General features: G+C 42.8%; 1 protein-coding gene across 2 annotated transcripts in view; it reads left to right on the top strand.

Moving 5' to 3' along the window:
* Positions 1–27,103, top strand: part of Gycalpha99b (guanylate cyclase 1 soluble subunit alpha 2) — a 63,210-nt gene that overhangs the window by 30,375 nt on the left and 5,732 nt on the right. For both annotated transcript variants that reach the window (XM_076438714.1, XM_076438704.1), the window contains 3 exons: positions 5,755–5,828; positions 6,304–6,383; positions 26,507–26,852. In XM_076438714.1, coding sequence (XP_076294829.1) covers positions 5,755–5,828; positions 6,304–6,383; positions 26,507–26,852 — 500 coding nt within the window. The remainder of the gene's footprint in view (positions 1–5,754; positions 5,829–6,303; positions 6,384–26,506; positions 26,853–27,103) is intronic.

The following is a 27,103-nucleotide window of genomic DNA, read 5'->3' as shown; positions in this document are numbered from 1 at the left end:
AACCCGTGAAAACTTGTCCGCCGTCATCGATGGAAACGACGGGCGCTAAAAACGTGCGCACAACAACGCTGTGAACAGGTGTCATCGATCATGCGAAACGGTTATCGCTGCCAACGGCACGGAGGAACTGTCGTGCGCGCGATATTCGAAAAAATAACGACCACGGGGGATCGAATAAATTCAATAACCGTTCGACAGACTTGGCCGAGAGAGAGAGAGAGAGAGAGAGAGAGAGCGCACCCCGTAACTTCGCCGACATAAATTCCTAGGTAGATCGCTGCGTTTTATTATGCGACCTCTCAGGTCCTTCTGATTCATTGCGCCGATGTATCTGACTTTGCATATTCAATTCAATATTTTTTCATTCGCTGCCACGCATTTCACTCGTATTTCTGTCCGTGATGTGAATTTTTAAAATCGCGAAGCGAACGCAAACGCTGAAATTCGCTTCGACGTCAATCGCTGCGATTATCTCGCACCGATTCGGCACTCCATAGCGGTTTTATTGCTTGTTTATACGCACTGGTTCCTTTCTACAACTCAATTCTGGGTTAAATACAAAACATTTGGGTAAATATTACCCTTGAAATATGTTGTCAAGGCCAACATTCCGAGATACTTGCGAAACAACTTGAAATAAATCGAGATTACTCAAGATTACTCGAGATTACTTTGAGAATACTCAAAAATAAAATATTAATTGTGCTGATTATCTCGAGAACTACATCGATACGTTTATCGGAAGTATCAAGTCTTCCAAATAATTATTCCGCAGAGTAATGAAGTTTCACATTTCTCATTTTGCAAGAGCTGAAACCACGAAGAATGTTTATTCTCGGTAAGATAGTCGCGCGAAACTCGAGTAAACGCAGTCACGCAATTCTGATAATGCACTGCAAACACTTTTGTTGGGTAGATCCGCTGTTGAAGCGCCTCCGCGTCGTAAGGCTCAACTGGTGCATCATAACGCAGCTATGAATACTTAAAATTTAATCGTATTAAACTAGAAGGCGTCACGTTACGTGCTGTAAGAAGCGAAGAACCCTATTATGTGCTGAGCTAGAGCGATCTATTTCTTACGGTTCGACGCGTTCCACGACTTTTCCAATAACGGGCAATAAAGAAAAAAAAATGGGTTACAGGAAAATCTCGGTTCCATCAAAAACTCGGTCCCGAGATTTCCACGAATCAACTTTCTTCGTAGCTCCACGTAATGCCTGTCCAGAAATACCGCAATTTACGGCGTTAGACAGACAGCAAAGTGGTAGCCTAGCAGCTAGAGCCTTCGAGGCCTCGATAGCAAGCACTCTCTATCAACGGCGAAGTTTTATCGCTGGAAATTCGATTGTTTGTCGATCAGAGCGGTTTCCAACCTGGGAGGCACGGGCTATTGCCAGGGGAGGCGCCAAAAACTTTTTAATAAAAAATTGATTTTCATAAGATAATATCTACAAATAAATAAAACTTAACAGTTTTTAAAACGTGTCTATATCATTATCGAAGTAAAACTTCTTTGCTGAGGGGCTACAATCAACATATTTGGAGAAGGAATCAACATATTTAATAACGTAAACAATATTTTCAATGATGGTACAGCAATTTTTAGTGGCGACTCTGAGTCACAACTCGAGAAAAAACATTTTTTCGGGGAGTCGTAGCACATCGTAAAGGTTGGAAAGCGCTGGACTAGAGCGCGAAAGAAACGGGAAATATAATTTCCATCGGTCCGGGTTATTGGCCGAACGTTTGCTTCCGTTCTCAGAGGATACGCAGCGATAAAGAAATTTAATCAAGCCTTCCTCCGCGAGAACTCCTTCAACCGTATCACTTTTGGATACCTTTCGCCGTCCAGCGAAAAAAGTCAAACAAAAGTTGCCGCTCCGATCGACAAGCATATTTATCGATAATATCTAGAATACTCGTTCCGTGACCCCGGTCCTTTGAAGATCCTCCACCGGGGGCTAGGTACTTTCGTATGAAAAATCTCTACGCGAACGAGGCACAAAGTGGAGACCGATCGATCAACCACTTGAAATTGTCAGCGCGACTGCACGTGTACTTTTTCCTCGCGATCTGGAAAATTATAGGTTGTCCACGGACGTACTTACATCTGTAATTTCCAGAAATTCCAGGTCCCCGCGTGCTTCTCTGTCTGTCTGTCTGTCCGATTGCTTCTGGTTCAGTGCGGCGGCATCCGAGAGAGTTGTTAAACCACGTATTTCCCTGAAACGATCCGCACAACTATTATAGCAAACAAGTTCCCTTTCTGTCTACCCGGACATGTATTTATTCGAGAAACGTAGAAATCCACGTGACCTCGAAGATGTACAGGATGATGTTCGTGAATAAATAAACGGCGTTGGTATTGCAGGAGAATGTTGCAAATGTAAAGTACAGCCAGTGCTTTTCTTATAAATTGTAACTATTCGAAACAAGAAAGGAAAAGGAGAGGAAAAAGACTGCTTTGAGTGTTTGCTCGATTGCGTTGAATTACAGTCGAATTACTTCACGAATTATTGTCGCTAAAGTTACTGCATTGTGGAAGGTTGATCATCGTCGCACAACAAAACATTCTTTTAAACGTAAACATAAAATTGAGTTCTCTGTGAACGCTATTAAAATGAAAGATATTTTTCACATTAAGCGAGTAATGTATCCATTGAGTAATTTACATTATATTGTACAATGAAATTAAGTGAAAGGTTCGAATTATGTATTTCAATTAGCGAAACTCCGCTTGAAGGTCGCCTTTCCATTTTGTACAAGACGTGTGTCCCAGGGACGTGTAATTTTCGGCGGAGTAGTCGAATGGGAAGCGAAATTGGGAGCGGAATTCCTGGCCGACAAATAATGCGGCCCGTAATTCAATCCAGCGCGGGCCGACGCGAGGAACTGGTCAGAAAATGATTCCACATTTAACCCCGGCGAGGATCGAAGGTCGCGTAGGCAAAGTAATGTACCACATAACCGTGTCGGATAGGAATTCTCACGAGAATAGTTGCTCGCCGCCGCGCACCAAGTGGAACGATAAATTCTCCTCGGCGAAGCACCGTCGCGTTATAATTTACAATTAAAAGCTGGATCGGTCGCTGGCCGCCCTTATCAAATTATCAGGCCCGATTATTAATTTCAGCCATGCCTCGTAAAGTAGAAAGTTATCGGCGTGCCCCGAACCGGACCGACTCGAGCCGAACGCGCGTGAACGCCGGGGAATGTTCTCCGGCGAGAAAGACGCCGGAACTTTCTGCAGTTTTCGGCGACAGCTTTCGTTTATACATTCCCCTGTTGAAGAGTTTCAAACTACGTCTCGTCGTGCTTCACACTCCACCGCGGACGAGGCGCAATTTATGCACGATTTTGGAAAAATCTGCGCGCCAGCTGCAGACTCTGCCGCGGAGAACAACCCAAGTCACCCTCCTATTCAGATAGATGCCGCGAGAAAAGTTTCTGCACTCTAGATGCGGTGCTGTAGATGTTGCACCGGAGTTTCGAATAATCCGAGATCTCGTAGGCTCGAAATTTTATTCGGTGTGTTTAGGTGAACGAAATTCGATGGAACAGAGTTGTGCTAATTTAAATACATTGTATTTCATACAGGGTGTCCCAGCTAACTTGACCACTTTGAATATCTTTGTTGTTTTTAAACCTTCATATTATTTCATTTAGACCTTCATATCTCTAAAAAAAAATTACATAAAAAGACATTTGACGTATCTTTAAAAACAACAAAGATATTCAAGGTGGTCAATTTAGCTGGGACACCCTGTATACACAGTAGTGGAATTACCTCTCACTTAATTTCATTGCTAATTGCGTGAATTACGAGTGTAATTGAAATACAATATGACTCGCGTAATGTTATCGCATCTCTCACACAAGAGATGCAACGTCTAAAAATAACTTTGTACTCACGGTAATACATCGAATGAACGAAAGAAGCTGACGTCGAAAAGGCTTAGCTAAATCCAGACTCTTCAGTCCCTACTTTGCTAAATAAATTGTGTCCATTCCGCGAAATGTTTGCGAATACTGGTTCAGCAGTGGGTGCATTACAGTAATGCAACATCCCCGGCCGGCATTGTACGGAGGACGCGGAAAGCGCATACAAAAATCCTGGTAGAAGTATAAAAGGAGGTATTATCTAGGAAGTCGTACAATAGTATAAGGTTCATACAAGGATCGTCGAAATCCCGCGAATCCGATGGAACTCTGCGGACCTTTGAGACCCCGGAGACCTCTCGAAGTTTCCAATATCATTAAAGCTCGGCTCGAGTGTGCCTGTGCGACGTCAGTGAGTCGGCCTGAGGTGGATTTAGGTTCGAAGATCATCGACGTCGATTCTGCTGAGCGAGGATTACAGTAGTAGGGTAGCGAACCGATTGAGTCTGTAGACTACCAAGTCATTAGCATGATGTTTGCCGATGGGAGGGGGATGGCTGGAATGAAAACAGTATTTGAATCAAGAATATTTATATCATATTTTAGCTATCGCAAGCCAATTGTTTCAATGATAGAATCATAGAAAATCATAGAACATGGAAAAAGATAATGAACGATCAAAATTTGCGACGCAAAGATGGAGAGTGTATGGGAAAGAAAGAGACAGTTCATAGCATTTCCCATACGCTCTCCTTCTTTGCGTCGCAAATTTTGATCGTTCATTATTTTTTCTTTCACGATATACATCGTGAGCACATTGAGCAACAGCGTTCATATTAGAACGAATTAGAACGAACAAACTAGAACTACGAAAGGTATCGGGAGAGATTTGTTCTCGTGGCTCTCGCGAGTCAGCTGGTAACACCGAATCGATATCCTTTCTAATAAGTCTAGTGTTATCAATATCGGTACCCATCGAGTTTTTGATGAGCCGGATCGCGTTACACGACTCTCCGATAATTGTTATCCGATCTGCCGCGCTTTGGATATTCATGATCGTGTCGAATGACTCTCGGGATACTCGTGTCATATTCAGTAGCACCGGACTGTGTCCAATATTGATTATTCTCCTAGCCGGTGTTGCGACTGCAGCACATAGTCAACCCATGTATGACAGACCTCCCGAATGCGGCAACTTCTTGCGAGAGACAACAAATCATCCCTGACAATGATATTCTATCAACCCTCAGCACTCGAATGGTGACTCTGCCGCCACTAAAAATTGCTGTGCCATCATTCACAATACTGTCTACATTATTAACCCCTTGCACTACGATTTATTCCACGATTACCGTGATTAGAACTTCTTTATGGATCAGAATTAACCAGAAAAAGAAGAAAATCTATATCAATGCGGATCTTTATGCAATTATGACTTTTAGAAATTTTCAAAAAATACTTGGATATAAAGTATGACAGAATTTATTGCGATTCTAATTTATTTCAGATCTAACATCGAGTTTCTGAAAATTCGTCTATAAAAATTGCAAATTGCATGCACATCTGCAGTCTGCAACAACAAAATAGAATTTTATTTCGGTCTAAGGGTAATTTTCATCACGAATCTGAATATCATATACTTAAAATTTCCCAGGTCGGAGAAGATGTTTCATTTCCGTAATAAAATTGGAAAGGGTTGTTACTTATCGAATCTAATTTAATTTTACATCACTGGAAACGATCGCCGAGTCACTATCAATAAGAGTTCATTGAAAGCATTGTTTTCGGTCACTGTAACGCCTCGCCATGTCTTTCTTCCGCCAAAGTCCTTTGTCTCGACGAAGTACACAGCTTGGTCTTTCATTTTTATTGCAGAACGAATCGATTATGGTCGCTATGGGGAACGTTCTGCGTAAACACCAGGATCCAATACCACCTCCCGTGGGTGTGTAAGTATTTCTCTCTGTACACGAACCGATTCGCATTGCTGGGCACATTGCCACCGGAAGTAGCATCGCTCTCATCCGCTTATAGACCTGGACGGTTCTGAGGCGCGTTAGTAATAATGTACGCGCTATTCTACTACGTTTTATCCGAGCTCCATTTCGATATACTCTCCTTCAGATCGGGTATTAATATCGATAAGTTATCGCCGGCTGAAATTTCAAACTCGTGCGCAAACGCGCGTCGTCGCAAATTATTAGACGACCATTGGCTTCGACAAGGGGATAATAAGATCGTCGACGAAGATATCGCGTGCTAGCCGGACAGCTTATCTGGTTAATTGAAAGTTATTGAAATCGAGAGCAGCCGCGCGTCTCATTCCTCGTTACGAGGCTCAGAAACAATACCTGAGACAATTCGATCTGGAAGGTGTACGACGGGAGCCGCCGGTGCTAACTTTCTTTTTGTCTTCGGTTTCAGAAAACTCCACTATATGACCTCTCACGTGGTTCAGGACTTCAACGTGCTGGACAACCTTTTCGATGTCCTAAACAATTTTGGTAAGGCCGTGTTTTATCCCGCAGTTCTCTGTGTCAGGGGGTTACATAGACGATCGCAACATTATTAAACATATCTGTGTATAGCCTTGATCTCTTAACCCTTTGCACTCGAAGCAATTTTAATTCGAAAATCAGAATCATTTCTTTCGACTCAGAACATTTTTATTCTATGTAATCTTTTTTACATTGTGCACATGAAATTTAACCAGTTTTCTCATGTAACAAATGAGCTTTTCACAATTTATAGAAAACAGACGAATTTAGTAGTATTGAAACTGTTTTGCATAATGGTGTGGCCATTTTTACTGGCGCCTTACAGTCGCCATTCGGGTGCAAAGAGTTAAGCATGTCGAAAAATTATCGACAGGTACAGACGTGGATATTAACCCTTTGCACTCGGAGCTATTTTAACTGGAAAATTAAACTTTTCTTCCGACCTAGAATATTTCCATTACCTATGATTTTTCAAATTTTATGTATACGAAATTGGTATAGTGCCTCATACGGTACCTAAATGTTTAGTAATTGATTGGAAACCGACACATTTAATAATGTAAACAATATTTTGGGTTAGTGTAGGTGGTTAGTGTAAAACATTATTCGTGGATCTTTATCCAGAATAAACATTTTCAACCTAAATGGCAACAACTTGGAGTGAAATAGAAATTTATTTTCTTTCTTAATACATTTGTTAATTCTTCCGATATTTTTACTGTTTTAAATCAGGTGGTATGCACCACAAATTTCTGAACATCGTCCAAAAAACATTCCGGGTCGTACCTTACATCCATTCACTTTTGTCATAAATGCACATAATCCGCTGTCTAGCAATGAATATGTGAAATTGCGCTTATAATTATGCGAGATAACCGTGCGACTGACGTAAGCACGAAATTTTCTGCTGAACCACACTTCAACTGCGAGGTAACACGCAAAATTGTTTCGTAGAAATTAATATTGCGGTCGCGAGATTAGCTGAAAACAATTTATACGCAGAGTTCAACTGGTACACCGCAGTTACATGTATAAGCATTGGCATTTGCCAAAGAAACTATTTCTGAGCATTGCTAATACCAGAATTACAGAGTCACAGTGAAACTCTTCTGCCTGGTCATGTAGGATCTGTTCTTTCATATCTCTTTTGATCTCGTACAATCCCCTGGAAAAGGAAGATGCGAAGAAACAATTGACCCCCTAGCCGGATTAAGTGGAGGATATAAGTTTTGAAAGTTCTCGCCCTAAACCTTAATACATACTCTAATACTCGGAATACTTGAATAGTGTCTCGATATTTGTGTCAGAGTGGAGGGAAAGTTCTATCGTATTTGAAATAAGCAGATACTTTTGGAATTTTTACAGGTTATCCGAAAAACGGCAACAAGTTGTTACAAATAATGAAAATTATATAATTTCGTTTAAAATATGACAGAACTTTCCTTCCAACCTAATAGAAAATTTATCTGCACTACCAAACAACAGAAATTCTTTGTCTTCAATTATTTTCTCGCTATACTTATACGAATCTAGTTCTGTCATTTTTCTGATTAAAATGAAACCAGATTTTATTCGTACCGGTGATATCCGAATTCCCCAATATCCGAAAACGAATTTTATACATGAATGGTTCATTCTAAAGCGATCCCTATACAGCACTTCAAATTCTGTCACGTTTCGCGTCACTTCAATCGAAAAACTGTCACGGCTATGTCGGTTAAAGTTTCACCATTTTGTTGTTCGATCGTGGTGCTGGTACAGTGCGTAAAACTATTTCGTGTGGTAACGCACAAGATTTATTTATTACTGTTTGGAGCGACGGCGCGGCGCGACAAATGAAGAACGTGCGATGATTATTGGCGTTCCGCCGTTTCCCGAAGCCGTACCCGGCAAATCTTCTCTTGTCTAGAGTTGAAAAGTTATGCGATACTTCGCGGGCTTCATGTTCCGCGTACCGAGCAAGTAAGACGAGAGAATAACGCTTCCAGATTTTGCTCACGCGACGTCGAGAGGACGCGTGAACTTTTCCACTTCGAGCATGCGACTGTTACGTTGCATTCGAAATACCTTTTTCTTCGGCTTTACACGCCGTCGCTCCACGCCCTTCGATATCAAAATAGTTCCCCTATTTCGCTCAGGTACCACGAAAACACAACTATTCTTCGCTTAACTCCGACACGGTTCTGCTTCCAACGGCTACGTTTACGCGATTCCTCAGGAGCAGAATGCGTTCTTCGAAAGGAGGGCGTTGAGTGATAAGAGAAAATGCAACTATTTTTCAACTCTGGTTCCTGCTCCAAAAATCTACGTTCACGCGATTCTTTAAGAACAGAATATGCTCTTTGAAAATGTGGAAATATGCTCTTTGAAAATGTGGAAATTTGCTGATAAGAAACGAGAAAGAGAAATCTTAAATCACGATAGTAACATCGGTTTCTTGGAGAAAATCCAAATTTTTAAAATTGTCACAACGATATGATAAAAATTATTTTATGATAGATTTTCTATAATGGGATAAATTGTAAATATATTATTCTAATAAATTGTAAATTCATTATTCTAAAATAATAGAATAATTTTCAGACATTAAGTAAAAATTATTTTCTTCCTACGATTAAATTTTTCCACTTTCCGTCGGAAACCACGGGCAGAAAGTTGTAAAATTTATTTACACAAATTATCGGAGAACGATAATTTAGCTATCTTATAATTTCGTGAGATACTGTACAATCGACCAAGTATAATGAGCACCACTTACGGTCGAGTAAGTGGAACAGGAGCGTTTATGGTCAGACAAGTGGAAGCGGATTAACCCGACTTAATAATCCGCAATAGCCAATTTGCTTCTGTGTCCTCTAATTAACGCAAACAATTTTTATTTTGCATATAGATCCGCAGTCTAATTATCAACCTTCGCAGTTGCAGTTCAGCGATGGAATAAATTGAAATGTTAGCGGCTTTTCTTGACGTACACGCCGGAAACAATGATCTATCAATCGGATCCCGAACTCTGAAAGGTTTAAAGTTTAAACACTATCTAGCCTGAGCGGAGCGCGGGCAAAAAGCTTCACGAAGCGCACAATCGATTTCCAATTAAGCTTTTTTCGAGTGCTTTTTACCGAGCCGCTTCGAATCCATTTTTCGAGAGTGTAATGATTAATCGGGCATCGTTTGCCTAGTGCAATCAACATCGCCGGCCCGGGGCCGCAGGAAAACGACGTTTTGTATGCGCTCGCATGGGAAAATCCGCTTGGAAATCGAAGATTCGCCGAAGCGTAATCGAAACCCGAAGACGCTTTCGCATTTATTTGAAAATTTGTAATCTATGGTTTTGTAAACTTTCAGCGGTTCAACGATCCGATAAAAATTATTTTCTTGTTACGATTACAAGTTTCCACTTTAAAATAATATTCAGAATTAACAGAATTTCGTGGTTCCGAGACGTTTTCATTGTTTCAGCGGCGCGCGAGGCACTGCCGGGCAATTTGCGTGTCGCCCTCGGCGCGGCGCTTCCAAAACGAAATCGAACGTAATTACTCCTCCACACTGGTTTCCACCTTTGAATCTTCTTTCTCCGGACGAACATCCTCTCGGAGCGGATCTGGTTGGACGTTTTTTAGCGGAGCAGCACGGAGAATTGGAGCCCGATGAATGAAACGGCGACCGTATCTATTCATTCCCAGAATCCGGAGCTAATTTCGTTGAGCTTTTGTGCCCGCTGGGAGTTTCCTCGGAGGCGTCTTTGCGTTCCGTTTCTCGCGCCTCTCTTGATCTCTTCTTCCTTTCTCTCTATTTCTATCTTTGTTCGTTTCCACGTTCGAGCCGCGCGTTGATAACGCGGGATTCGTTAATACGGACTTGACCGAGTTTTTAATTGAATGACCGCAGAATAGCGTGAAAACCAATCGATACGTAGCCTCGCGGATATAAAATATTCAGAGGCGCTTCCATCCTGGTAACAGGGGCACAATTTATAATCCCATTCTATCCGCTCCTCTCTCATTTTCGCTCGTCATCATCGCCGTGATCGATCAAACCCCGGTCAAAGAAACACGCGCTGCTCCGTTCCTCGGCAGACTAACGACGACTAAATACGTCACGGCCCTTTGGACGCCAGCCCAGCCCGGCCCGACCGCCTCGGGCTGTTTCAAACGAGGCTTCGAGGTGTAAAAAGAATTTTAAAAATGATGATTTCACGGGCAATTACCCCGGACAGGCCCGGGAAAAGGGCACGCCCGGCTATAACATGACAGGGCTCTCGTTAAACCTCCCTGCGGTTTATTAAGTTTTTTCTCGGAAGAGCAGACTCTGTGTACAGTACGCCGTAATATCGCACGCGATACCTCATTAATCTCCCGGATGGTATGGGCGGTCCGATGGCGCTGATACGACACGTATCCTTGATATGCCAGGAATTTGCCGACTGAGCTCCTGATTAGCTGGATCAAAGACCACCGAAACCTTCGGAATTTTGTATTAAGTGTCCCCGGCGATCGAAATTTTATTCCACCTTCTTGAAATTCGTCTACGAAAATCTAGGTGCACGGTAGTGCACCAGCCAAGTTCTCGCACTACCTCCTTTTACACGAAAAAACTCGGCCGTTTTTTAGAGGCTTATAACTCGGCACTGGAGGCAGATGGAGAGATGTAATTTCGTACACTTGTTAAACGCTATCATGTCTCAATATTGACAAAACGTTAATCTTCCAACATTACTAGGTTCCGAGATATAGGACCTGAAAAATCGCTAAATTTGTCACTGACTGACTGACTGACAGGTCATCAAAACCTTTTCGGTGCTTCCCATTGACCTACAAGCGTGAAATTTGGTACATAGGTCCATCATAACAAACACTCGAAGGAATAATCAAAGTTTGAAATTTTACACCTTAAAGGGGTTGTATTGAAAAAAAAAACATTACGAAATAGGTGACTCGACCGATATCGACAGTGTCGGATAATCAAGGAAATTTCATCGCTCCTCGTGGCGCAAGTACGAGTGTTTGATGTATCAGCAGTTTAGCGATGAGTGCCTAATTAGCCGAATCGAAAGCCGCTGAAACCTTCGGAATTTTGTACAAAGTGCTTCTATCGGTCGATCGAAATTGGATCCTACTTGACGACGGTGTCAAGTAATCAAGAAAGTTTTGTCCCTCTTTGAGGTACAAACAGGAGTGTTTGACGCGTCAACAGTTTGACGGTGGTGGGCCTAATTAGCTGGATCGAAAACCACCGAAACCTCCGGGATTTTGTATCAAGTGCTACTATCGGTCGATCGAAATTCGATTCTGCTCGATCAGCAGTTTCAGGTAATTAAAAAAAGTCTTTGACATGTCTATGAAAAATGATATTTTATCCGACGTTCGCAATAACTACGCTGCGACTACGAGATTGTATAAATATTTGCAGACACGCAATTATGTTTGCAGCGGAAACAATTTTCTTCGAACTGGAAAGCGTCGCTCTATTTCTGGAAACGTCAAACAAACGTTCTCTTTGGTAACCATGTTAACTAAGGGAACATATTCTGTAACGAGAAAAACTAATTGCGCTGGCATTGAAAATTTCCACGGTAAAACGTTAATTAAATGGCACACGTGAATCATATATATGATACTGGAGGTACAAAGGTTTTCCAGTGTATGCAAAGTGATATAACCTGTTTAAACGTGGAAATTTTATTCGGCTTTAATTGCCAAGCGAGATTTATGCTCGTTCACTTCCGGTTAGGTATCATGTTACTCTCGCATCGCGTCATGTGCCATTTTCTTATTAGTTTTTAATTACCAGCTTGAGCATTCATAGGTTCAACGACCCGATGAAAATTATTTTCTTCTCACGATTAAATTGTTTCACTTTAGAAATAATATCTGGAATAATTCGTTTAACCGAATTTCTAAAATATATGTTACTTCCGACATGAAATCCTCGTGATCTGTATTCATACATCGTTTTACGATATTCAAAGCTTATAGAAGGAATGGAAGTGAAAGATTTCCATTGAAAGAGATCTATCCACCATTACTCTCTCGTCACATACGTGCAAAAGAACGTCGAAGGAAGACGGGAGAATAGATTTCCTTTCGAGAACGATTTATTTCTATTTCAACATAAATTCAGTCGTCACATTACTTCGCTTCTTTAATATCGATTTAATGAAACTTGGAACAGAGGAATTATTGGGTACTATTCTCGGAAGCTCTATGGCACGTCTTCGCTCTCTCTGCGACTGCTATATATTTCCACCGTTACCCACCGCATTCATTCCTTTTATTCGCGTTCATTCTTCCTTCTCACATTACATTCATATCTTGACGTATTTCACACCTCCGCACATTTCTACTCCCACATACTTTCGCGTCAGGATATTTCCAAAATCGTCGGACCGAGAGGACAGAAATGTTTGAAGAAGGAAATATATGAAACTAAAAATCAACGGTTGGCTTATTTCTGTATTCGTGAGAAGTAGACAACTAGATTGGATAGAATTCACCCGAAAGTCCTCCTAGATGGACCGATGATCCGTGTGCAACCGGGGCAAGCAGTTATTCGGAGCATCATCGGCGATCAACAGCGTACAGCTGAATCGCAGCAGGTGCAATCGGCTCGAAATAACACCGCACCCTATCATCATCAATTGCCAGCGACTGAATTTCCGTAAATCGCGTGTAGCAGGAAGTGGAATGAGCTCAACGACTCAGAGGTGTCCTGCAGATTCGACGGTAACAAGGATCGGTCCGATAGCCGAGTAGGATTCGATGTAATCGGAATCGGTTGTGGGTTCGCGGCAGCGCCACCTGGGACGGAGCAACGTAGATTACGCGAGTTCCAAGCCCGAGCGAAGTTGAATCGCGGTCGAATTAATTTGTTATTCCCCGACGGCAAAGTCGCGAAGTAGACGTCGTAACGTCGAACGAGCTGCGCAACCCCGTGGCCGATTTTCATGCCGCGATATTCGAAACCTCGTGTTAGTGTGCACCTGCCGACGAGCACACTAGGGATATTCCGTAATTACATGGACCGAATGCAAATTCGCGATAACACGAAAATACCGGCGGCAACTATGCCAGCCACGCGCGACCTAATCTCGATGATGCAGCCCCTAACGAGATCGGCGCAACAAACGATCCCCTAAGAAAGTTTCCGCGACGTAATCCCAGTCGTTCAACATTAATGAACGACCGGCCGGGCAAGTGGTCCGAGAAAATTACGTTCGCGTCACTGATCCGTCGACTAGCGTACAACGCACCGTGCCGGTCATCATTCCGAAAGATGGAGCCCCGAAGCCTTATTTCTTCGCTGCTATTTAAGGATTAAGAGCGAGAGCACGTACTCGAAACGCTGCCTCTCCAAACCACGCCTACGAAGCATTCAAAGCTTCGTTTAATTGTTTTCTACCAGTCGTTTCGAAACCTGCTAAATGCACAATGCGAATGCTAAATGTTTTGGTCTGGCACGAGTCGTGCAAAACTAGGTTTTGCATGGTTTATTTGCTTTGCCACATTTCGTGGTTGCCTTTCTGTACTATTTTTCGGTGGATGTGTGGTTTATTACATGTAGAAGTTGTTTATTAGTCAGCGAGATACTGTCTCCTGTTTGTTAGCCTTGTCTTGAAGGCCTTGGCAACAGCCACAGACTATAAACTGTTACTGTTCTGCCAGTCTGACAAAAGTCCTCGATCTTGCATTGCTACAAACACTTTTATAACTAGACTGCGGATTTTTATGCATTCATGAAGAATGCATAACGCTATTAAGGGATGAAATGAATTTTTATTTAACTCCTGCTTCCCTCAAATGACACAGAACATTTCTACGGTATACAATTCGAACAATTACAAATATAATGTTTTTTACAACGATTACAGAACAATTATTATAAACTGCGGATCTTTACTTAAAACAGAAATGTTCTACAATGATTGTTGAAAGCAGGAGTAAAATAGAAATTGATGTCACCACTCAATTACTTTCATGTTATATTAAAAACAACGATACAAAATAAAAATGTAAAACATGTAGAACATTACAATATTAAAATGTAGAACATGTATTAAATTCTACAAGATCGCCGCAGGCTAACGGCCAGGTTCAGCGAATAAATGTATTATTAGCTGCAATGTTAGGTAATTCCTTGGTGAACCGGGATTGGGTTAGGCGTCGGGTTAGAATCCCTGGCGGTGGGTAATATGACGGCCGCGGCCGGTATGATCTCGCAGATGAACGGACTTGCTAGTTTATGGTCTATTCTCTCCAATTTTGATCCAACAACGTTAGAGGATCGAATTCCTATGCGATACTTACGTGGCGAGTATCAAAGCAACAGGGGTCTAGCGCATGGTAATGAAAGGACGTCGATATCTGATCCGTACCAGCGGGAATATCCCCTTAAGACCTGGCTATCGATTCGTGTTTAAAGGAAACCGCGTCAAAGTGCTCTCCTTTTTAATATTTTCTCTTGTCGTTCCCGAAGCGACGCGACGCGACGGTCTCGGGCATTTCACGGGGTTGTTCGGCTGGCTGACACGTTTCGCTATTTCCCAGCCTTTCCCTACAGCTGTCGTTTCTCCTCTCGACGAACAAGCGAACCGCGAGAGGACGAATTCGGTGCCGAGAGAGAAAAAGGAAGAGAGTAGTCTCCGACTCTCTGTTTCCTCGCGAGAACTGGAACACGCTCGTCCGACAGGCCTGAATATTTCATCGACGATACATCGGAAGACAGTGCGCGGATAAGACTGGGGAACTAAATCAAATTCTTTCCGCGTTTTCCTCCTTCCCTTTCGAAATTCCACGGACTATGTGGAAATGGCGAGAACGATCGGCCATGATATAAATGCTTCAGCAGCAGAAAATTGCGAGGAAACTGACGCGTTTCCATGAAACCTCTATCCGGGAACGCCTCCGACTCTGCCTCGGACCTAATTTCTATGAACGGCGCACTGTTTCCGAAAATTGGCCAATCTCCAACGTAAAACAATCTAAATGCAAAACAAATGTTGCAGAAGTTAGAGTATGTTAAAGTTCACACGGTAGGACGAGTTGATAATGACAGAACGTAGTGACGCAGAATCGTGTCCTCGAACTTTTACAGTTTACCTCAGAGGCGTCCGCGAATTCTAAGAATAATGCAAGGGAACTCGGAATTTCGGAACACCTGGCGCGTAGGGAAATGAAAAATGGAAGCAATCCTGCGCAAAGAAAAATCGCCGGAATCACCGAAATTTATGTACGAGGCGCTTCAGAAATCTTTGAACCAATTTTCTACAAACTGCGCGTTACAGCAGAGATGCCTGCAGAAGCTGTAGGTTGGAAGTATGATATTTCACACGCCAACGGAACAACTTTAACAATCGCGTGGCACGTCTCTGGTACAATGTAGCGACACGAAAGTGCGGATTTTACGTCAAAGAGTTTCTTGAATTCTCGGAATAATTCAAGAATTCGTGGCTTGAAAGGAGAGCGCTTGCAATATGCGCCAATTTAGGAGCGCCCGGCTTATATTGATATGGAGTAGAGATCGTTTATTAATAACGTATCATTTCAAGTATTTTAAACAAATAGAGTTTGTCCGAAGAACAAGGGGATTCAAAATAACTGGAATTCGAGGAGCTAAAGACAGATAATGGATACGTGGAACGGGGCGCGTCTGTAGCGACCGACTGTGATCCGCGGTTTCTTTGACGAGGTGGGAGTTAAACAGTGATTTCCATAAAGCTCGCGCATCCTCCCGGAAAGTACATATTTCCATTCCGACTCAACAGCTTTCTCCTCCTCGCCGACTGAACTCGAGTCGCGCGTCAACTTGGTGTTAGCTTTGCGAACGTAATCTGTTAAATCTTACCCGGCCTTATCGCCTGCGCTGCGAAAGCTCCTTAAAGCGCGGCAACTCGCGCGAGAACGGATTATTCGATTCTTGACAGCGTTGTCTATCGAGCAACAATTTTATCTTGGAAAATCCTATTTCTTATACTTCGATGATACGCAGAGCTGTATTTTGTATAATGAATTATGTAATTGGTTCGTACACGCGAGATTCTACTCAATGTCGGGATGTTGCACGGTTTTTTCGCGCATGCGCGACGATTTTAGCGTCAGTAAAGTACAAAGTTGGGCTAAAATGGGGTACCTTGGTCACCCCGCATAGTTTCGCAAAATTTTGTTTTCCGATTTTCAAATATGGATGTTTAACATGCGTATGTTATATTAAAATTTAATGTGTATGTACATATAATATATAATAGACAGTTCCGTACCATTCTATACAAAATTAAAGCTGACAAAATGTGCCACAAGATTGATTCAATTCAGTTTTTCGCTATCTCGCATAGTTTCCGAGATATCCGCCAGTGATGCCAGAATGAGTTCCAAACGGAGTGGAATTTGAAAAATCGATGTTGAAACTGGAAAATGGGAGTGGAAACTGAAAAAGTGAAGTTGAAATTGAAGTTGAAATTGGAGTGTTGAAATTGAAGTTCTGAACAGACTTCTGAACTCTACCAATACTTTCCTACCACAGTAATAGTTCTGGTCATACGTTCCTGTACCTGGTCGCGCATGCGCGAGAAAACCGTGCAATATCTCAACACTGATTCTACTGTGTTTTATCGAAACACCGTGGAAGATAGGAAGGCGCGGCGGCTACAATTTAAGGTGCATCGGAAGATTTGTGTCCCTGCGGACAGGGACATTTTACTTCGATAAATTTCCTCGGCTCGCACGCTGTATTGAATGTGTCGGGATTGTGTGCGGCGTTTCCGCGAGTCAATAGCAGGAGAGGTCTAATACGGGCGCGCCTTTTCGAAGCGAACTAACTCGAGGCACTCTCCGAGGCTCCATCACGATTGCACGAGAAATCCTTTTTGCGCTCCGCCGACTCCGAAGAACGATCTCGTGCTATTCCCGTGCAACCGTTCTCCTTCTTCCTTTCATTTTTTCTCTCTTTCTTTACCTTCTTGCCCGTTATCTGTAATGTTAGATGATCACGCCACGTAGGACAAGGTGCACCATCCCTTCCTCCATTTCCTGCGCAGCGAAAATTTTTATCGGGCCACCGCTGGAATTCCGATGCATTCTCCCCGGTTAATCGCGCTTTTACTTTATCTTCGGTATCTCCGCACTTTAGCCCCCGCTCTAACCGCCGCGAAGCGAGCTTCTTCTAATATTCGGTTGCAGCGAAAGTTCTGTCGTATTTTAACCCTTTGCACTCGGAGCCATTTTAACTGGAAAATTAAACATTTCTGCAGAAATTGATGAACACCGCATACAATACTTAAATGTTGAGTAATTGATTAGATGCCAACTTATTTAATAATGTAAACAATATTTTGGATACTGGGACAGCAACTTTTGTGTTGAATTTACTTATAAAAATATATGTGTAACGCGTTAAACAAACTCGCGTGCTTTCTTCTATACTGCATTTTTCATAATGACTCATTCTTTCGGTGGGAATACCCTCTGCAGTGTTAAACTTGTTATAAACTAAACACAATATGATTATTTTTAGTTATAAACTTGTTAAACTTGTACCATCGGTGGTCCACGTGGCACGGGACGTGTTAATATTGCTCAATGATATCATTTCCATTATTTGTAACAACTTGTTGCCATCTTTCAACACGTTTCTTTTTATTCACAAGCAAAATTACCTGCTTATTTCAAGCACAACATGCGATGCGGCTGATCTAATCCTCCCGCTCTCGTAATCACGCACACCACCATACGTCCCATTATACTCTTTTTGCCTTCCCTTATCTTCTGCACTACCCTCAGCCATTTCGTTACTTTTTCTCTCTTCCAGCCACCAACTATGCTCTCCACTATTACGTGCACTCTCCCTCCAACTCTTTACACTCTGCCATAACGTATGCTCCAACGTCTTCTATCCATCTTCACAGAATCCGCAGCTTCCCCCAACCCCCTCCCCGTTCAATGCTTGCTCCACTTTTCCGTATTTTCGCGGCTTGCCACCATACTCTGTTTTCTCAATTTTTACTTGTTTTCTGCTTGTCTTCCGCCAATTTTCGACCTCTTTTTCTGCCTTCGCTGTTTCCCTGCCAGAACGTCTGCCGTTGTACAGGATTTGCGCTCCAAATTTACCCGTTTGCAAATCAATTTCACCCTTTTACACATAAAGTATTTTTAAGTAGGTTCTTGTAAAACAAAATCAAATCGAATATAAATGAATTGTTAAGAAATTCAAAATTTTATTTATCGCAAAGATGTACGTCAAATACATATTTCGAAGTAATTACCAATTTTCGCCAATTCATTATTCAACAATTTTAAATCTAAATAAATAATCAATTTTAAATATTCTTAATGAGTGAAATTCATTTGCAAAAGGTCGAATGTGACTTGCAAAAGGGTGAATTCGAAGCGAAAAACCAATATTACATCGACCATTTGTTCCTCTCACATGAAAAGCTGAAATGGACGAACATTCAGAAACTAATGAAAGTTCTTCGCCCCAACGAATACTCTCTACGCAAAGCATAATACCCACGCTTCTTCGTAATTGACTTATCGCCGAACACAATTCAATGGAACCGTAGGTAAACGCATGAAACTCAGATTTATAACAGATTTCCATTAAACCACCTCGGGCTATGAACGCGGAAAAATAACGCGAGCACTGTCCCGGGAGATTCAGTTTCATGAAGGTATCCTGTTTGCAGCGGAAAGGTTAAACAAAGGGTATCCGAGCAATAATTAAATACTATTAGAGTCCCCGCGGGAATGAACTTACGCGGCTGTGTCTCGCCTAACTTTTCATTTAGTTAAAAAACAGTTTCGCCGGCCTTAAAGTTTACATGACAGCAACGTATTCAAAGCTGGAAAGTTCATTAGCAAGCTAAGTGAATCTTTTACGGCGTTTGCGTTTAATTGCTGGTACGCCAACGTTGCTCGACGGTTACAAAGGGATCTGTTCGCTTCTATTGCGTTATCGTGGGATCCGTCGCGTTCGGGAGAAACAAATTCTTATCGCGGGAAAACTCGTTTCTGCGGAAGAAACGTGTCCTCGCGAGTGAACATGATAACACGAATTTCCTCTCTCTCTCTTTCCATGCTCCCCTCTCTCTCTCTCTCTCTGTTTGGGTCGTCGAGACCCTATTGAGCGATCCTGACGGAAATCGTTGATAAGTTCCGACAGGGAAGTCCAATCTGAATACGTTAGCGTGCATATTGATTGTCCATGATGATTAATGGGACGTTCGCGAAGCATGCTCCACTGTAACTACAGTACTTGACAGCCGAATGCAAATTAGGTTAACATGCCCTCGAAGATGAAGGATCGTCACAGAACCACCTGACAACGTATATTGGCTGCCGTCGAACATGCTAGCCGGGAATTCTCGCTGGATCATTAAGGTCCAACGATCGACGACGACGTATTATTACACGGACGCTCGGGTTTTTGATCGTCTTCGTCGACGACGCGATTCTTTCTCCCAGAAAATGATCCCGTCACCGCGGCCAGAAGAAGCGCCGATTAAAATCACCCGTTCTGTCGAGAGATCGTTAACGAGCCTTCAGTCGACAAACGAGACATTCTGGCGACGAACCACCCTCGCCACTTACAGGGTGATAAGAAATAACGGAGTTAATCATTTCTTATTATAATTCTGTCAAATCGACGAATTTTGAAAAACCAAATAATAGGACCATAACATGGACCTTCAGTATTCATATATATTTAAGAAGTTTCGAAATGGCCACCCTTTGCGCTGATACAGTGGCTCAGACGTGTCTTGAAATTTTCGGCAATGGACCGCAGCTCTTCTGGCGTCATTCGGTCCCACTCCTGGTACAGAGATTTTTTCAATGACTCCAAATTTTTATGGGGTCGATTTTGGAGGCCAGGGCCTGTGCTCAGCCCCATAAAAGTTTCGAGTCGCTGAAAAAATCTCTGCGCCGGGTGTGGGACCGAATGACGCCAGAAGAGCTGCGGCCCATAGCCGAAAGCATGGCACTCTCGATGCTGCAGAATTTAAATGTATTTTTTTCAGACGTGAAAAAAGTGGGAACTGAAAAGAAAGAAAAGTGAAACTTTTAGGAGCAATAAGCACAGGAAAATCGACGGTCTGTTGATATTTGGAAGCTCGGAACGGTCAGTGACAGTAAATATTGACATATGTATCTCGGGTTTCCTCTTTCGGAAAACAGTGGCTACGGCAAACAAAGGAAGCGGGACTCGTGCTATGTTTGTATGTCTAAAAACAGCATGCAAAAATTCAGAGAGAGAAAGATATTGGATTCTTTCATGACTGAAGCACAGTGACTTCCATTAATAATCGGATACTATTAAAGAGACGATAACTTTTTCGATATTGACTAACTGGAATTATCGTAAAAATTTCTTTTCACATCGTGCAGTAAACTAATTGCTCTAACTTCCCAAAAAAATCCAATATTAAGAAGTTATCGGTTATTCGAGAGCGTCCGAATATTAATGGGAGTCGCTATGGGTCGAACAAATACCAGCGACAGTTGTATATTCTTCCCCGACCGACTCTGTTCAATCTGCGGGATTGAAATCGCGTTGATCATAGTCCGACGGTTCATTAAAAAGAAATGCTTGCTTGCCGGGAGGGCAAACGGCGCAAGAATTAGGGCGCTTCATTAAACTGTTGAATTCCATCAGAACTCGGGGGGCCGTTGTAACGATTTCATGTATGAACAGTAAATTGGATCGTAGTGGCTCGGTAAACGTTTCGCCACTCGTCGGGGAGAGTGATGTTTTTTAAAGTTCTGCCAAACGAACTTACGCTCGCCTTCGAAAACGATAAATGCCTATCACGACGAACCGTGGTAGATAATTGCAGCAACTACATACTTCGAAAGTGGTCTGGAACAACACCGGCTTATTTTACAACGGGTCGTTCAGGCGTTTTAATTAATGTTCCTATAGATCACCGGGCGAACGCGTTACGGCCATTCGATGTTTACAGGAACGTAAACCCGGGGCTACGCCTGGAAGATGCTTAAGCGAGTTTTAAATTATGCGATTGCCGCCGGATCGTTTACACAAAATTGCGCAATTACCGTCGCGATTGCGCAACCGTATTACCCGGGTCGCGATAATCAAATTAATTCGCTGCACAACAATCTCCGGCGAAACTTTATCGTCCACGAATATATCAACTTTATTCGCGCGTAACCTCGTTCGAAAATGTCATCGCAAATGTCCACTAACCGACGAATTAACGTTTCGGACATTTGACGGACGTGATTGCGTTTATCAGTTCAATGGATAAATGATCTCAAACGAAAAATTATTATATATAAAACAAGATATTAAAATATATGCGATTTTAATGAATGTGGATTTTTATGCAATTAGGAATTTCTTTCCAACTTACTCGTTAATCTTACTAACGCTTGAAATTTTTATCAATTCCTTAAAATTTAATTGCAGTTGGACACTAAGCCATATTGTAACACAATCATATATTGCGTAATGAAATAATAAAGATTAAAGCAATAATTAAATAATAGCGATACCATTTGAAATTTCTTCTATTCATTTTTCTCGCGAAAGCATTAAATCCGCATCTTCTCAGGTAATTCTGTACGCGCGAGGTAATAATATTTGAAAGAGTAACTAAAATCGATAGTTTAGCATCCGGATAAGAGAATTAAAAAGTGGGAGAGGCTGCTGCAAAATTCTATTCAGCCGCGGCGCGGCGGCGCGAATACTTGTATGTACCCCGCGCAGGTTCCCAACGAACGACAGGAGACAGCTTCCCCTTTCATTTTCTGTATTCGAAGCATTTCGAGCACCTTCTTGCAACTCTGCGAACGTCAAAACGTTCGCGGCACGTACCTCTCGCAACTTGTTGCGGTCTCGTCTGCCGGTGCTCCGAGGAAATCTTTTCAGTTTTCTAAAGGCGCACGCGCGAGGAAGCTGCGACACATTTTGCTTCAAAATTTTGCGACTCTAGAAATTGTTCTTTCAACTGGAATTGCTTTCGTTCTCCATATTACAGTTATTCTGATTTAAAGTGTGTGTGATCAGTAGACTGCGGATCTTTATGCAAAATAAAAAATGTTCACATTGATTGCAGGACATAGCAGCTAAATGAAAATTGTATTCTTCTTTTAATCATCCTGTTAAGCTGAAAATAATACATTGACGTCCTTAAATATTTTTAACATGTCCACTGCTTTAAATTGTACGTGGCCATTTATGTAATAAATGCATAAAATCCGCAGTTTAGTAATCAGTTATGCTCCTGACATCCTGAACTGTTTAAATTTTCCAACAAGTTCGACTTTCATTAATTCAATTTTGCTATAAATGCATAAAAAATCTGTAGAAAATGATATGCGACCTTTGTCTTCGCGGAATTAAAGATAGCACGCGTGTGTTATCACTTTGTGCAGGAGTGTAGGTGCGCGACGGGCCGCATCGATTCCCAAAGTGTTCCTCCTCGACGAATTGTTCCAATTCAGTCAGCCATGCAGATCAATGTTCGCCCGTTAAAGCGGGATATGTACGGAACTGCATCGGAGTCGTCACGCGAATAATCGCCGGATAAAATCGCGAGCGCGCCTGTCCTCTCTTTCCCTCGATAACTGGCCAGAAGACAAGTGTATTTCTCTACGTGCACAGAGAGAGAACAACCTCCGCCCCCGGTTTATCGAGTCGTGTAGCGTTCCGTGAACATTTTCACCGACGCGCGACGGCACCGATCATCCGCATTTCCGATTTCCACTGCACTCTTTGTTTCTGTTCCGTAAATGTTGATGGCTGCAACCTGACAGCCATCCGCGACGCATCACTCCGTCGAGCACCTCTTCAAAACGCGAAGAACGCTCTCGAATTCTCCCGTGCGCGTGCCTGTGTGTTTTTTTTTGTCCCTGCAAAATATAGTTCCGGGCGTGTGCCTTTTTCCGCGCCAGCCGTATTCGCCTTTTCCTTCATTTTCTAACCCGTTCGCGTCGTAAGAATGAATATAATTCATCAACTTGTTGATTTAAATTGTCTAACAGCATTGGCTAATAATCATAAAGAATCATCGAATGATTCTTTAAACGACCGGCTAGAGTTTACGCGTTCGCGTTAATCAACAGAATTGATCGTCCCTGCCAATCTTGGGACTGGTCGAACGTAATCACCGACATATTCACAGGCGACAGACCTGGAAGTAGATAACTGTAGTCTGTTGCCGGGTCTCCTATCTCCCACGATAATTGTCATTGTGTATGAAGGCAACACGCAATGACATGGCACTGTCTTCCCTCTGCGCTCGATTAATATCGCAGAGGCGCATCAGATTGCATCCTCGAGGAAGAGATGTTCAGGATGAACCGATTTCTATGCACGGTTCGTTCGCGGTACCGTCGGTTATTATGTTCGCATTAGCTTAGCGTTCCTCGTAATTTCTCTTCTTGTTCTCGTTCTTCGTGATCATCGTTTTCCCGCAGTTCGTCTTCTTCTTCTTGTTCTCTTTGTTCTTGATCATCGTTTCCCCGCAATTCGTCTTCTTCTTCTTGTTCTCTTTGTTCTTGATCATCGTTTCCCCGCAGTTCGTGTTCCTCGTGATTCTTCTTCCTGTTCTCGTTGTTCTTGATCATCGTTTCCCCGCAGCTCGTGTTCCTTGTCTTTTGGCAATCTACGTTCTACGTGCTGTGCGCGATCTCCAGATTTGCGTCTCGCAGAATTCCGTCTAGTTCATTTAATTCCCCCGTTCCCAAAATTAGATTTCTAGAGATAGAAATAGAATCGGTGATTGGTCTACTACTACACCTCGTCTGTCTAATAGTAGACTAAACATGGTCTATCGTTGCTGAACCGGTCACAGTCGGAGACTCGACGATAGGCGACGAGCGAGAAACTCGATGTGGCGACGGGCCATCGATTTGTCAAGGTTTACCGGATGATTTGGCAGGCCGTCACAGAAACATCGGACGATGTTCCAGGCGATTGGCTGGACGTATTATATAGCCGCTATACACCAGCCGCTATTGATTATCGCGTCCTGATAGTGACATTCGGTGGGAAATAATGCGCGCGGGCATTAGAACAACCTAGCGGTGGCCGCGTCGATTTCCGGATTTGCAAGGGAGCCAAAGCTCCGATGCGTCGCGATGCAATGCGATTCGAATCTATCGGTCGTTTATCGACCACAGTACAGGTCGTCTTCGGGAAAACTTTCGCCGGTCGGCGAAACATGTGCGAAACTAGATTTCCCGTCGATCTAGCTCCCTCAGTTATTCGATAAACTGTGGCGGACCTCGCGGACCGCTTCTTAGGAGCTTGAGATACAGACGTTGCAACCCGTCGACTTTTAGTTCGGCGAAAGTTCCCGACGTTAATTAAATTTCATCAGCAATCGAGACACCGTAACACTCGCAGCCACCCATTCAACTTCTCCGAACTTTGACAGCGCGTATCTGCGCAGAGGAAGCCGCGGGAGACTGCCCTCTCAGTTGACCGAACTCTGATTAATTAATACAATTTCTTTTTATTCGCTAATCTCCAGCGGACCCGCCCCTGTCACCAGGCTTCTCACACTTCGTACGACCTAGCGAAAGTTTAGCAAAATGATCTCTTCCCTGAAATTCAAATTGCACGAATAAAATAAAAATATAAATTTTATACGAAATTCTACCAAATTGTATATCGTAGTGTTGTTTGAAAATTTGTAAAAGTCATAATTGCATAAAGATCCGCTGTCCACTGATCAGGCAATTAACATGTCGATTGTGAAATCAGTTTTACAAGAAATCGAACGCATTTCAAATCGTTCTTTCAAATCGAACGTGGATTCGTTAACTCGTGCACTATCAAGGAAAGGAAATACCTTGTGCCCACCGTGTGATACGGCCATGGCTGATTTAACTGGAACGTGTCCACACGGATGAAGCTAGACAACGTTGAAATCGTGACGAGGTGACCGCGTCGGGTTCGGAACGGAGACCAGAGCACACACCGTTCAACTTTTCGAAACCCGCGGGAACGGAACACGCTCGGAGATTAGTAACTCTCCGGTAACGATTGGAATTTGCATCCGACCACGTTTTTTTTTTGCCAATTCACAGGGCCCGGAGAGAGAGAGAATCGTCGCCGACTCCCTCGTCAGCAAAATTACGGTTCCATTCAGCGCAGCCAGCCAACGGCTTGGTCGAACGAGAGACCGAAACGTATTACAGCACCGGTTCCAAGCGATATTAAATCCTCGTAAGATAATATTCGAACAGAAATCGCCAAGATGCATGGTTCGAGCGTTTTTCTGAAATCCTGACGAATTTTCTAGCAGCGAGTGCAGTTGCGAAGCTTGGACTCGATCAATCAAGCTGTTAGCGGAAAATCCTCGGGTTACCGGTGTCAAGGAAATCGCCTTGGCACCTAAGTCGTATTGGATCTGATTGCTCGTGGAATAATTTCGCACGGGGAACAATAGTCATGCTCGGAATCCCGATTGTTCAGAAATTGCTTCTTCCACTCGCGAAATTGTTACGGTTAAAGAATTATTTTGCACAATTGTCTCCCGATGTTTTATGAGCTGGTGAATATTTTTTTCGTGGAAATTATGCGATTTTTCTTCGAAAGAAGAGCTCGGGAACATTCGAGATTGTGCAATAAATGCGAACGGCATAGGCCAAATGCTGCTCGCAAGCGTTCGATCTTTCAAACGACGCACTAACTTTCCAAACATCTCGACTGGATTTATGGTTACAGCCTTCTCGAGCCCTCAAAAGTAACCGGAACAGCTTAAATTATATCGCGAAAAGTTCTGGAATGAAGAAGGACATTTTAGACGGTTCCCACTGAAGTAGCAAGGGTAGTTCTTTAACACTAAACTCAAAATGGACGGTTCCAGATTTGTTATTTTACAATTATTGGAATAATAAAAATGATTTCGTAAGAAGTCTTTGTGTAAACACCTTCGGTAGAGCATGTATTACAATGGGAGCCGCACAAAGTCTAAATAAAATTGAATCTTGTCATTTTTGTAAGGGAACACGTGTATTTAAATGTACGTGAAACATACTTCATTTCTCTAGTTTAATTCCGAGGTTCCTTTTAGCCGTGGGAGCCCGTTTAATTCGTTTGAGTGCGTGAAGTTGTAATCCGCTAGAAGCCTAGCCGCTGAGAGAGTTAATTCAAAGAAACGATTTCAGAGATCGACAAGTTGAGGTTTTTCGATGAGCTCGGCCAAGAGCTGATCTGTTCCGGCTGTGTGGGTCTGATCGAGCGGGCATTCCGTTGCCTCGGGGACGATCTGACAGCCTTCCTGACCACTCTCGACGGTGTGAACGACGTTGTACAACACCAGTCTGGATCAGAGGCGGAGGCAGAGTTCGTATGCATCGCCACCCCGGAAGCGGTAGAACTGCATTTCACAACGCAACACCGTTCCCGCGCCTATTTGCTTGTTGGCAGCTTGAAGGGCATCGCCAGGAAGTTTTATAACGACAATGCAACCGTGGAGATCGTCAACTACAATGATGTCCACAATACTTATAGGTAAGGCCGATCCATTTCCTAAAATACATCTCTGTCTCTCGAATTACGAATTGGAAAGTCGTGTTTAATTTTATGAACACTCGCATATAGTCAGTTCATTTACGATTGTAATTTCAGAGGAGGGAAACACTCGTGCTCGGTTTCTTTTTATTATCGTCCGCTAGTTCTCGTAACGCAAAATTTTTATTTTCCCGGCTAAGGGGCAGACTCGTTTCCAGGATTGCAAAGGTTTTCAGTAGTCGAAAGCGCTA

Source organism: Lasioglossum baleicum, chromosome 2, assembly GCF_051020765.1.
Source record: "Lasioglossum baleicum chromosome 2, iyLasBale1, whole genome shotgun sequence".
NCBI lineage: Eukaryota > Metazoa > Arthropoda > Insecta > Hymenoptera > Halictidae > Lasioglossum > Lasioglossum baleicum.
The sequence above is the reverse complement of the archived record's forward strand: the minus strand, read 5'-3'. Positions and strand labels throughout refer to the sequence as shown.